General features: G+C 41.4%; 1 protein-coding gene across 1 annotated transcript in view; it reads right to left on the bottom strand.

The window, feature by feature from the left end:
• LOC126162847 (TBC1 domain family member 20) overlaps positions 1-14,523 on the bottom strand; it is a 162,832-nt gene that overhangs the window by 22,101 nt on the left and 126,208 nt on the right. The window contains exon 7 of the mRNA XM_049919618.1: positions 6,952-7,061. Within this exon, the coding sequence (XP_049775575.1) occupies positions 6,952-7,061 (110 nt within the window). The remainder of the gene's footprint in view (positions 1-6,951; positions 7,062-14,523) is intronic.

Here is a 14,523-nt window from a genome sequence, read left to right as displayed (position 1 = left end):
CTGAAGAAGAGAAATTTTTTAACATCGAGTATAGATGCAAGTGTCAGGAAGTCATTTCTGAAAGTATTTGTATGGAGTGTAGCCATGTATGGAAGTGAAACATGGACAATAAATAGTTTGGACGAGAAGAGAATAGAATCTTCTAAAATGTGGTGCTACAGAAGAATGATGAAGATTAGGTGGGTAGATAATGTAACTAATGAGGTGTGCTCCCTGCCGCCGTTGGATAAGCAGCTGCAGCAGCAAGTCGTATACTCCTAGCTCACTCATTTGTTACATAGTTTAATTCTTAATTTCTTTGCGTGTTTTTGGTACTTGCATTGTTTAATTCATAAATTTCGGGCGTATTATAGTATTTGAGAGTTGTAGCATCGCGTTTTAGTACCTGAATAGTGTAAATTCGCGTAGTCGTCTGTCATCTGTTTTTGTTTTGAACAGCCAGTGTCGGTTGGTCACAGTCAGTGTGCTCCCTGCCGCCGTTTGATAAGCAGCTGCAGCAGCAAGTCGTATACTCCTAGCTCACTCATTTGTTACATAGTTTAATTCTTAATTTCTTTGCGTGTTTTTGGTACTTGCATTGTTTAATTCATAAATTTCGGGCGTATTATAGTATTTGAGAGTTGTAGCATCACGTTTTAGTACTCGAATAGTGTTAAATCGCGTAGTCTCCTTCCGCCGCCGAGCAGTGTGTCAGCAGTGCACAAGTGGCAGCATTACTGCATTTACTAGGCAATCTTGTATTTTAATAACCGCTTCAATTTTGTGTCGTTTTGTTTGCGCTCTCTGTAGATTAGTTCAGACGTTCTTTGCACAAGTTTTTAGCATGGATAGGGACTGCAACTGCTGTGTTCGGATGCAGGCTGAGTTGGCATCCCTTCGCTCCCAGCTTCAGGCAGTGTTGGCTTCGGTCACACAGCTTGAGGCTGTTGCCAATGGGCATCACTGTGGGGGTCCGGATGGGGGTTTGTCGGGGACGGCCAGCTCGTCCCACGCATCCCCCGATCGGACTACGACTGTGGTTGCCCGGGATACTGCCCGCATTGAGGCTGCTCCCTCACCTGTGGTAGAGTGGGAGGTCGTCTCAAGGTGTGGCAGGGGGCGAAAGACATTCCGGAGGGCTGAACGGAAGGCCTCTCCAGTTTGTCTGACGAACCAGTTTCGGGCTCTGTCTCAGGCTGATACTGATCTTCAGCCTGACATGGCTGCTTGTCCTGTTCCAGAGGTTGCCCCTCAGTCTGCAAGATCCGGGCAGTCGCAGAGGGTGGGCTTACTGGTAGTTGGGAGCTCCAACGTCAGGCGCGTAATGGGGCCCCTTAGGGATATGGCAGCAAGGGAGGGGAAGAAAACCAAAGTGCACTCCGTGTGCATACCGGGGGGAGTCATTCCAGATGTGGAAAGGGTCCTTCCGGATGCCATGAAGGGTACAGGGTGCACCCATCTGCAGGTGGTCGCTCATGTCGGCACCAATGATGTGTGTCGCTATGGATCGGAGGAAATCCTCTCTGGCTTCCGGCGGCTATCTGATTTGGTGAAGACTGCCAGTCTCGCTAGCGGGATGAAAGCAGAGCTCACCATCTGCAGCATCGTCGACAGGACTGACTGCGGACCTTTGGTACAGAGCCGAGTGGAGGGTCTGAATCAGAGGTTGAGACGGTTCTGCGACCATGTGGGCTGCAGATTCCTCGACTTGCGCCATAGGGTGGTGGGGTTTCGGGTTCCGCTGGATAGGTCAGGAGTCCACTACACGCAACAAGCGGCTACACGGGTAGCAGGGGTTGTGTGGCGTGGGCTGGGCGGTTTTTTAGGTTAGATGGCCTCGGGCAAGTGCAGAAAGGGCAACAGCCTCAACGGGTGCGGGGCAAAGTCAGGACATGCGGGGACCAAGCAGCAATCGGTATTGTAATTGTAAACTGTCGAAGATAGAAAGCTGATAGAAAGCACCGAAGCTGAAATCGTTATAGGTACAGAAAGCTGGCTGAAGCCAGAGATAAATTCTGCCGAAATTTTTACAAAGGCACAGACGGTGTTTAGAAAGGATAGATTGCATGCAACCGGTGGTGGAGTGTTCGTCGCTGTTAGTAGTAGTTTATCCTGTAGTGAAGTAGAAGTGGATAGTTCCTGTGAATTATTATGGGTGGAGGTTACACTCAACAACCGAGCTAGGTTAATAATTGGCTCCTTTTACCGACCCCCCGACTCAGCAGCATTAGTGGCAGAACAACTGAGAGAAAATTTGGAATACATTTCACATAAATTTTCTCAGCATGTTATGGTCTTAGGTGGAGATTTCAATTTACCAGATATAGACTGGGACACTCAGATGTTTAGGACGGGTGGTAGGGACAGAGCATCGAGTGACATTATACTGAGTGCACTATCCGAAAATTACCTCGAGCAATTAAACAGAGAACCGACTCGTGGAGATAACATCTTGGACCTACTGATAACAAACAGACCCGAACTTTTCGACTCTGTAAGTGCAGAACAGGGAATCAGTGATCATAAGGCCGTTGCAGCATCCCTGAATATGGAAGTTAATAGGAATATAAAAAAAGGGAGGAAGGTTTATCTGTTTAGCAAGAGTAATAGAAGGCAGATTTCAGACTACCTAACAGATCAAAACGAAAATTTCTGTTCCGACACTGACAATGTTGAGTGTTTATGGAAAAAGTTCAAGGCAATCGTAAAATGCGTTTTAGACAGGTACGTGCCGAGCAAAACTGTGAGGGACGGGAAAAACCCACCGTGGTACAACAACAAAGTTAGGAAACTACTGCGAAAGCAAAGAGAGCTTCACTCCAAGTTTAAACGCAGCCAAAACCTCTCAGACAAACAGAAGCTAAACGATGTCAAAGTTAGCGTAAGGAGGGCTATGCGTGAAGCGTTCAGTGAATTCGAAAGTAAAATACTAGGTACCGACTTGACAGAAAATCCTAGGAAGTTCTGGTCTTACGTTAAATCAGTAAGTGGCTCGAAACATCATGTCCAGACACTCCGGGATGATGATGGCATTGAAACAGAGGATGACAAGCGTAAAACTGAAATACTAAACACCTTTTTCCAAAGCTGTTTCACAGAGGAAGACCGCACTGCAGTTCCTTCTCTAAATCCTCGCACCAACGAAAAAATGGCTGACATTGAAATAAGTGTCCAAGGAATAGAAAAGCAACTGGAATCACTCAACAGAGGAAAGTCCACTGGACCTGACGGGATACCAATTCGATTCTACACAGAGTACGCGAAAGAACTTGCCCCCCTTCTAACAGCCGTGTACCGCAAGTCTCTAGAGGAACAGAAGGTTCCAAATGATTGGAAAAGAGCACAGGTAGTCCCAGTCTTCAAGAAGGGTCGTCGAGCAGATGCGCAAAACTATAGACCTATCTCTCTGACGTCGATCTGTTGTAGAATTTTAGAACATGTCTTTTGCTCGAGTATCATGTCGTTTTTGGAAACTCAGAATCTACTATGTAGGAATCAACATGGATTCCGGAAACAGCGATCGTGTGAAACCCAACTCGCTTTATTTGTTCATGAGACCTAGAAAATATTAGATACAGGCTCCCAGGTAGATGCCATTTTCCTTGACTTCCGGAAGGCGTTCGATACAGTTCCGCACTGTCGCCTGATAAACAAAGTAAGAGCCTACGGAATATCAGACCAGCTGTGTGGCTGGATTGAAGAGTTTTTAGCAAACAGAACACAGCATGTTGTTCTCAATGGAGAGACATCTACAGACGTTAAAGTAACCTCTGGCGTGCCACAGGGGAGTATTATGGGACCATTGCTTTTCACAATATATATAAATGACCTAGTAGATAGTGTCGGAAGTTCCATGCGGCTTTTCGCGGATGATGCTGTAGTATACAGAGAAGTTGCAGCATTAGAAAATTGTAGCGAAATGCAGGAAGATCTGCAGCGGATAGGCACTTGGTGCAGGGAGTGGCAACTGACCCTTAACATAGACAAATGTAATGTATTGCGAATACATAGAAAGAAGGATCCTTTATTGTATGATTATATGATAGCGGAACAAACACTGGTAGCAGTTACTTCTGTAAAATATCTGGGAGTATGCGTGCGGAACGATTTGAAGTGGAATGATCATATAAAATTAATTGTTGGTAAGGCGGGTACCAGGTTGAGATTCATTGGGAGAGTCCTTAGAAAATGTAGTCCATCAACAAAGGAGGTGGCTTACAAAACACTCGTTCGACCTATACTTGAGTATTGCTCATCAGTGTGGGATCCGTACCAGATCGGGTTGACGGAGGAGATAGAGAAGATCCAAAGAAGAGCGGCGCGTTTCGTCACAGGGTTATTTGGTAACCGTGATAGCGTTACGGAGATGTTTAACAAACTCAAGTGGCAGACCCTGCAAGAGAGGCGCTCTGCATCGCGGTGTAGCTTGCTCGCCAGGTTTCGAGAGGGTGCGTTTCTGGATGAGGTATCGAATATATTGCTTCCCCCTACTTATACCTCCCGAGGAGATCACGAATGTAAAATTAGAGAGATTAGAGCGCGCACAGAGGCTTTCAGACAGTCGTTCTTCCTGCGAACCATACGCGACTGGAACAGGAAAGGGAGATAATGACAGTGGCACGTAAAGTGCCCTCCGCCACACACCGTTGGGTGGCTTGTGGAGTATAAATGTAGATGTAGGAGGTACTGAATAGGATTGGGAAGAAGAGAAGTTTGTGGCACAACTTGACTAGAAGAAGGGATCGGTTGGTAGGACATGTCCTGAGGCATCAAGGGATCACAAATTTAGCATTGGAGGGCAGTGTGGAGGGTAAAAACCGTAGAGGGAGACCAAGAGATGAATACACTATGCAGATTCAGAAGGATGTAGGTTGCAGTAGGTACTGGGATATGAAGGATCTTGCACAGGATAGATTAGCATGGAGAGCTGCATGAAACCAGTCTCAGGACTGAAGACCACAACAACAACAAATGTTTTTCTTGAGAAACTCATAAAGGAAGGAAAATTAGGGACTACGACGAGCTCATGAGAGGCAGATTAAACTTACGACACACGTATATTGCTTAATAATGTGTGTACCTCAATTCTCTGTTGCAACCTCATGTGACGAACTGTGATTAGTATCATGTAATTCCATCAATATTATGAAAAGGATAGTTGTTACTAACCATATAGTGGAAATATCAAGTTGCAGATAGGCACGAAAAAAAGACTGTCACTAAATATGTTTTTGGCCAACAAGACCTTTCTTACATTCCATCCTGGATTTTCCATTGTTTGTATCATGTAATCTGATAGATAAAAAAATCTACTCACCAAGGTGTGGTGTGCACGCATGCACGCATGCACACAGAGTCGCGTGTGTGTGTGTGTGTGTGTGTGTGTGTGTATTTTTCACAAGGGCCTTGTTGGCTGAAAGCTTTTGTGATAGTCTTTTGTTGTGTCTATTCAGCATCTCTGCTATATGGTGAGTAGTCACTATCTTTTCACAATATTGTTACATTCCATCCTGAATTTTCCATTGCTTGTTGCATAGTGTAATTTGATAGATAAAAAAGTCTACTTGCCAAGTGGTGGCAGGAGAACACACATAGAAAAAGGTTTAACTTACGCAAGCTTTCAGAGCCAGCAGTTCCTCCTTCCACCAAAAGAGTTGAAGGGGTAGGAAGAGGGGTGAAGGGAAAGGGCTGGAGGGTTAGGAAAAGGGATACACTTTAGAAAAGTCACCCAGAACCCTGGTTCAGGGCAGACTTACCAGACAGGATGAGAAGGAATCTAACTAATGCTGTCTGATAAGTTCCTCCTGACCCGGGATTCTGGGTCACTTTCCCAAACTTCACCCCTTTTCCTTCACCATTCTTCCTTCTTCTTCAACTCTTCTGCTGGAAGAAGGAGCCACTGGCTCTGAAAGCTTCTACAAGTAAAACCTTTTTGTGTGTGTGTTCTCCAGCCGCCACTTGGTGAGTAGTTTTTTTTTTATCCATCCAATCACATGATGTTGTCAATAATTGATTATTTTCATTGTTATATGTGATTAGTATCATTTTTAAATTAAACTTTTCTCTTTTATTCCACTTTTGTAAGTAGACCTTCTTAGCTGTATCAGGCTTAGCACCCAATGCCTGACACAGCAGTTCTGTGTAACAATAAGAACTTCCATGTAAGACCACAGTTAGTTTTATGCTCAAAACAGATAAATCCTAAGTTCTAATTATTGTAATTGCTCCAAAACTACCAGTCAGGCTTTGAAGAGCATATCATAATTAAATCTGTCTCCTACAATACTAACAGCAGAAATTACTATAGTTCAATTTGAAAAGGTGAAGTTCAATTTGAAAAGGTGAGGATTTTTTCAAGTTCATTTGGATGAAAACAGAATAATGGTATCTTAAGTGGTACAGCAAATACAGTATTTGAGGTGAACAGCTTAGCTGAATTGCTCCTTATATTGTACTATTAATAGGAGTATGAGAGCATCACCATAAAGAGATTGCACAGTTCGATCTCTTAATGACACAAAGGGTTCACAAAAAATGCAAGAAAAGATGTGTTGCAATAAGAATGAGAATAAAATGCTGAGGACAGTAATATAGCTTTCCAGAATAATTGGAAGACAATACTACAATGTATTCTCCCTTTGAATAATATTTCCCTAATTTGATAGTAATTGTACAATTCGTACTAGCAACAAGTTACAAAGTATTTATGCTTGTTCTTTAGCATGTCACATATGTTACAGTGACTCATATGTTACCAATGCAAATTTCTCTCATCCTGACATATTCTATGCCATTATCAATACAACAAGTTCCTAAATACATATCTATTTAAACCCAAAATGGAAAGAGAAGCATACTTCATATGACATATGACCAAATTAATCCTCGAAATTCTCTCAGTTAATGAAATAGTTAAATACGAGACTTAGAAATTTAATTTTCTATAGAGATGTAACAAATAATTGTACTCACTCTCTACGTGACCTCTCAGAAACTTCTGCTTCAATACTTTCTGGTGGGTACTGTAGATATAGGTCACTTGTCTTTTTTAATAGTTCTTCAAATGGTAAATCATCTGGAATCTAATTGAGATTTTTATTACAAAACGTATGTACAACATGAGTTGCTGCTTAGGTTCTACTTTATTGGAGGTTTAAAATATATGGGCACAACATTTGCCTTTGTACATAATTACAATAAAATACCAAACAGGGCATATTATATTAAAATGCATTTTCATTTTGTAGCCTACAGCAAATAATATTGAAATATGCTCTTAAAAATCTCTTGAAATTTAATGTGGTTGTTGAAATGTCAAATTTTTGATAAAGTGTACAATGCCAACAAAATAAATTCACAGCATTTCTGAGACTCTCTCTCCCCCTCCCCCTTTCTCTGCAAACTAAACTACATAACCGATTGGCAATCTCTTTGAAACCATCTGTTGTTAAGCCTATCTACCCCGTTTTCTAAGTTTCCTGTCTTTTAACCTTATGCCAGAAAGTATGGCAACTTACATTTGATTCATGGACATTTTTCCTTACAGCTCATGTACAGGTAGCAACAATTCCTTTTAATTTAGTAGATACAGAATACTTCCTCACTCATTTTCACCCCAAATCTACATTTCTCTACGATGTCTGTCAAACTCTAAAACTAGTATTTTTCCTGTTCTGCAGCATACCAATTATTCTATCCTACTTATTAGTCTGAATGGTAACTATACAACAACACAATTCAACAACAGTAATAAGTAAGAGATGGTTGTAGGCAGGGCTGAGGCATAAATGCAAATGTATAGTATATTGCCAATAAAATAAATTCTAAAAATTAATCTCTGCAACTTTTTAAAGAGATAAATATAGAGGAACTAATGATTTATAAGATAAGTAAACACAGAAGCATGAATCACACTAAAAACAAAGTGGCAGCAATCCCCAAATTATAATATATGTTAGCAGCATTTTTTTTAAAGGTAATTAAACTGGCCTGGCAGGAGTACAATCTGTGCACTGACAGTTCCATACAAACTTAATTATGTAAATTTATAGTTAATCAATAGATTTTGATTAGTGACTTTGCGAGTATCAAAATATGTGACATTAATAGCTGTATCTTTTGACTGCATTGACTTAGGAGCTTAAATGCTTTATACTGCCAAGGAACCATACAACTTAATATGTGACATAAATCTGAATTTGGTACACCTATCTGTTCCCAAGAAAAAGAGCATCTTAACAGATGGACGGCCAGGCAGGCGCACAAAAAAATGACAAAAAATATTCTTTCACATGATAATTTCAAATTAACAATTTTCACACTTTTTCCCTTACTTGTACTGTGAAATCTTGCTTTTTGACAAATTTCATGATTCTAGGTCAACAGGAAGATTCGGACATATTGAATGCGCTAGAAATTTGGTGCCATGGAAAATAAGTGAGTAATAGGGAAAACACACCATGGTTCAATAATAATATCAGCATGATACTACAACAGCAGAGAAAACTGCATAGCAGATTCAAACCATTCCAAACCCGTGTTGGCAAACAAAAACCTAGTAAAATCAAAATAAGAGTATGGAAAAAAGTGTCCAACGGATTTCAAAGGAAGATCTTACCAACTCAATTGTGAAAAAAGTTAAAAGTTTGTTATTAAGTAAAAATCAGTCAGTCAAATAAAGCTTGATGACCACAATGGCACCAAAATGAAAGAGGATAAAATGAGGCCAAAATACTACATTTTCTCCCCTGAAAGAGCTTCATAAACAAAGAAACACGCTGTCCACCTTAAACTATCACACAAATGCAAAAATGATATAGAAATTAAGTGAGTGGGGATCTGTAAAACAGGTTAAGCATTTTGTACAGCAAAGCTCATAGGACCCAACTGGATTTATGTAAGACAACGAGTATGCAGACCAAGGTACTTGATCTGATATCATTGAAAATAAGTCTTGAATAACAAATGACCCAATTTAGCATCTTTAAGCACATTTTGCTGTCACTAAGAGGAGCAACACAGGACGTCCAATCTCTCTGATCAATATTATCCAAGAAACCACCTGAAACTGAATTTTAGGGTTCTGAAGAGTCCATCTCCCGTAGTGGGGTTCTCAAATATATAATCCCTCAGTTTTGAGTAAAGGTTAATGGAGAATGAGTTATAATCAGGACAGGTGTTGGTGTGGATCTTTGTGTCCTGACGTAAAATTGGTATTTTTCTCCATTGGTATACGCAGATCCAGATTACGATTATGAAAACATCTGTCCATTGTGAGTACATTTTGTGCTGTGAAATAACTATCCTGACAATTTCATATTACAAATTACTACTTTTTCATGTTGATACCTGCAATGCTCATTCCTGAACCATTCTTATATGATAGACGGATCACAGGCAATCAAAAAAAGCTTTCAAATTTGTCAAGCTTTACCTTATTGAGCAACAGGATAATATTGGAACCATCCCACCTGACAGTTTCACTGTGGGCATTGCAAAGATCTGCAGATGCCATTAGTAATTCACCAAAACCTTCATTTTTATCATAAACTATCCGATAATAATCTACTATTCTGGGATTTTAGTTTTGTGTCAGTGTACACAATTACTATGGCCACTTCATATGACTGAAGTGCATTGAACCATTTTTCATATTCAGCTTTTGCTCTCTTATCAGCTCAAATTGTTATCTGCAACACTTTTTTTATATTTGATTTTTAAACATTCATACCAGCTAATTATTTTTACATAGGAAACATTGTAGATCCAGAATCTTATCTCTATACAATCCAGTTATGTTGAAAGAGCACTGACCGGCTTCATCAGCTTCGTTTCCTACAAAGTAAACTTGTAAAAACTTCAGTGTTTCACTTGAAAATGGTAATAATTACCCAATTTTATGATACACTTGTCCTTGGATTCCAAACACCGGATTAAATCCTTCTGTGTTGGTTATTGTTGTTGCTCCAAATGATGCCATTTGGAAGCATGCCTTACTTTTTATTTATTTTTTTTTTCAAAAATTTCTTCGATACCAGTGTTTCGCCTTTCATACATTCAAAGAATTCAGGTGGAGGTAATTTTAGGGCTGGCAACATAATTTTACCATTTGAGTGTCATATTCTTGGTTTTTCTCCTCTAATTTTTTTGCCTTCAATATTTATACTGTTTATCCATTCTCCTGATTGATATACTTGGATGTTCATTATATTTTATAGTTGGATCATAATGAAATGCCTCATTTTTAAGACAGTGACATCCTTTCTTCCTTGTGCATCCAGCATTTGAAAATGTCTTAAATTCTTGTGCTGCGACCCGATTTCCTAAGCAAAGATGGTTTATTATTTCTGTATTCCATTCATCGCTTTTATTGATATCTGCTCTTTCTTCAGTTTTTGTACATTATTGCTTTCTTCTCTGGTCTGTCTCCCTGATATTTTCATGTCGCTCAACTGTTCAATTACTACGTCTTCAATGAGAATGATGTCGTAACACTGCTAAATGTACTTCTCTTTCTTGATCGATTTCATAGTTTCACGCCATCTTTTGTCTTTTTGACACTTTAAAGGGTCGTGAAAAACTGCTTTTACATTTCGGCATTTTGCTACAATACATTTTCACATTCTTTATTATTAAGCAGAGATATTAATTACTCCTCCTTTAAATGTTGAATTGGAACCAATTCACAGTTTTCATGAGTAGTTTTTTCCTTTGTTACTTTTTTCCTGTGCTAATTATAAATAATATTGAGATGTGCTAGGCAGAGATTACAGTACACAATGTATATTGCCAGTGCCAAGTCTTAATTATGTTAGCATTACAATTTTTGTCACCCACAATCGCCCACTTCCACCCACCACAACCAAAACACCATAATGCACAGTGCGAGACTTAAGGCTGTTCCCCTGCATCAGTGAATAGTTTTGACTACAAAGTGAAATATAAAGTCACACATAACATATGTATCAAAGCTCTGTTCAAATTTATTACTATTGTTGCACCATGAAGTAATGTACTGGATACAGCAAAGCAAAATTCATTTGCCTTACCTGCTAACGCAAGGAGCTGAGGACAGTGGATAAAGCCATAACAGTAGGACAGAATTTCAAAAAGGATTGGCCTCTGAAACTGAGGTATTGTAGGCACACCGCCAAATATGTTCCTTCACACCATAACCAGGCCAGACCAGGCAGTCCGAGGCACCAAATTACTGACACAGAAGACAGGCAGAGCATCCACGATTTGGATGACCTGATACCTCCATGTCCACATCATAACTCTGTTGTGGACTGACATGAAGAAAACATTAAGATGGCATAACAAGCTCGGGCCAGGCCTATACAAATATTTGGTCATTTTAATTAGAGGTCTGCACAGTCTGAGAGCGGCCTGCAGTGAGGAGGGGCTTATGCTGATCTGCTCATCTAGCAGCCTACACAATCCCGTATTGCTGCTTAGTTCAACCCTGGAGATTTTGATCCTGTTAGCTGCAGTGCTGCTGGTGCCTCCAACCACCAGGCCAGTTGGTGGCCTTAAGCATGAGCCTGCACGTACAGAACCTCTTCTGCAAATCATGAGGGCCAGCAGACACTATTGCCACCCTCGGTTCCGGTGGGCAGATTCAAATACTGCTGGCTGCTTCTCCCATCGCTGGCTGCTTCTCCCATCCAGGGGCTGCAATGTGATTCACCTTGCCTTTGTGCATCCCACGCAATGTTGTTCAGCTGCCACTGGGCAGAGTAACCGATGCTTGGTTGAAGTCTCACCATCTCAGCGACGACAATGTGAGCCACACGGTGACATCAGCACCTTCCTAGCTGGGCATTCTCTGGTACTGCCCTGCTGCCACAGGTGGATTGCAATGTCATTACATCATCTGTGTACTGCTACCAACAAATGTTTGTTCTTTAATGCTGTTTTAGTTACACCTATTGGGCATCGGACAGGCATCTGATCAGCAAACCACTACTCTCCCATGCCAAAGGGTGGTGGTTGATGAGCATCCTGACCATGACCTAACCACAACTGCCACCCAAAATAATGCTCAACCCCTTGATCGTAACATCTGGCATCAGGAGTGTCACTGTCTGGCACCATTACATCTAGTGATGGAGCTGGGTCCAGAGAGACGTCTTCAGCTGCAGCATGCAATGCAGCAGTATGGGTTTGGCGACTCTTGTTTTGACCTTTTGTTGTTGTTGTTGTTGTTTTTGTTGTTATTGTACGGCCTTGTTTGGTAAGCAGAACATTCACAAGTGACACTTGTGAAGCCACATGCACCTGTGGACCTCTAGCAATTTAGGGGTAATTATAAGGAGTACTCTTTGCGACCAGTGAGATGCCAGTATTGTAACTTAGCTGGGCACGAGTTGATGTGTGTGCAGGCAGTGCTATCTACATGTAGCACATGCAGAAGATTGGCTCATGAAGCACATCAGAATCCTGAATAACATTGGGTCATGACACATTGTAAAGATTACTGTAATTTTTCTTTGGCAGTAACTTTTCAGTTGATATTCCTCATTTCTTATTGTATTGTTAAATGTAGGCTGTACAAATGCTGTAAACATGAACAGGGTAGATGCAAGAAGCGCCTGAAGCATTTAGGTGACAAGTAGCAAAGTTTTAGGAAAACAATTCTACATAACTAAGACAGGTGGGCAATTTGGAAGCCATTAAAAAGTGTAGACAAGCTGAGGCAATGGAGCCATAAAGCTTTGGTTAATGCATGTATTTCTCCTACAGATCCTGTTGCAGGTAATCTGTTAACTCCTTTTTCAGGTATATCACCTGAAGATGTGTCTGTGTTTATTAGTGATCTGAAGCTGTCGCTAAGTTAGTTGTTTGTCAGATGAGATATACATGCACATGGCCAAGTTATGATTGATCAGTGGCACAAAAATTATGCCATTTGAACAGCTTTCACAGGGGCTTTATCAATGTTACCACAATCAAAACAGCACAAGTAGTTTTTTTTTAAAGAGCTTAATGGTTTGTCACAGAAATGAAAAAACTTAATAGCAGTAGTTTTGGACAGAATTAGGAAAGTCAATGCACAGTGCTACGAATTGTCACAGAAAGTGAAAATGGACAGAATCATTCTGCACGAGACTGAACAGGGCACTGGATGTATTTTTGCAGAGCTTCCAATGGACATGTTGAGGAGGGTACAACTGGAAAACCCAAAGGACTTGCTGCCATTATTATGGTTGATACACAACTTGAAGTAGTTGACATTGCGACCAAGGACACGATAAACAAATTTTCCTTCCTCTGACGTGAGATGCTGTAGGTGTGGACACTCGGGTCACAATCAGAAGCAATTCCTTCAACCACAATGCTTTGAGTGTGGAGAAGTGAGGCATCAGGTACACGACTGTCTAAGGAGCGAAATAGTGTCAGAGCAAGCATTTGTTAAATGACAATGGACAAAGAGTTGTTCTTATGGGGCAGCTGGAACAGTATAAATCCACTTTGTTGGTTGGTTGGTTTGTGTGACTGAAGAGACAAGACTACTAGGGCCTTCGGACCCTTTTTCCATGAACTTTAAACCCCCACAAGAAATAAAAACAAACAATGGAGATGACAAGAGATGACACAGGACAAGAAAGACACAGACAGAGACCAGACAAAAGAAATTAAAATCACACCGAGTGTGACAGTGGTTGGCCGACCATAGAAACAAAAAAGGAAAAGCCAACCACCAAGAAATGCACTAAACACCCCAGTCTAAAATCATTGGCCAAAGGCCAGACTCAACACAAAAAACAGGAAAAACACTTAGATCAAGCGATAAAAAACCCCTGCACGAATAAAACTCAAAACTAAATCTGTCATCGCAATGTCATCTGATAAAAGTGCAGGAAGCATATCAGGCAGCGCAAATGTCTGCCTGAGTGGAGTTAGAAGCGGGCAGTCCAACAAGATGTGGACCACAGTCAAAGCTGACCTGCTGCGACATACATAAAGGTGGGTCCTCGCAGCACAATAAATAGCTGTGCGTTATCCAGGTGTGGCCAATGAGCAGCCGGCAGAGGACAACAGAGTCCTTGTGAGAGACCCACAAGGAGGAGCGCCATGCACCGGTAGCCTCCTTGATGGTCCGAAGTTTGTTGGGTGAAGGCAGGGTGTGCCATTCTTCACCCCAGGTGCGAAATACCTTCTGCCACAAAACTGACCAGAGCTCACTCTCCGAAAGGCCAATCTCCAAGGCTGGTGCACCAACAGCCTGTTTGGCATTCCCCAGGATGCCTACATGACCCAGGGTCCACACAAAGACCACAGAGCAGCCGCAACAGGCAAGAGGGACTCCTGGATACCCATCACCACACGAGAGTGAGGGAAACACTGGCCGCTAGCTCGCAAACCGCTCAGGGAGTCACTACAGATAACAAAGGACTCACCTGAGCAGGAGCGGATATACTCTAGGATGCCAGAGATGGCGACCAGTATGGCACCGAAAACACTGCAGCCAGCTGGCAATGAGTGTTGTTCATAATGATCCCCTAGAGTAAGAGCATAACCAACACGACCAGCAACCATTGA

The sequence above is a fragment of the Schistocerca cancellata genome, chromosome 2 (genome assembly GCF_023864275.1).
Source record: "Schistocerca cancellata isolate TAMUIC-IGC-003103 chromosome 2, iqSchCanc2.1, whole genome shotgun sequence".
Lineage (NCBI taxonomy): Eukaryota > Metazoa > Arthropoda > Insecta > Orthoptera > Acrididae > Schistocerca > Schistocerca cancellata.
This window is presented reverse-complemented; position numbering and strand designations above follow the sequence as displayed.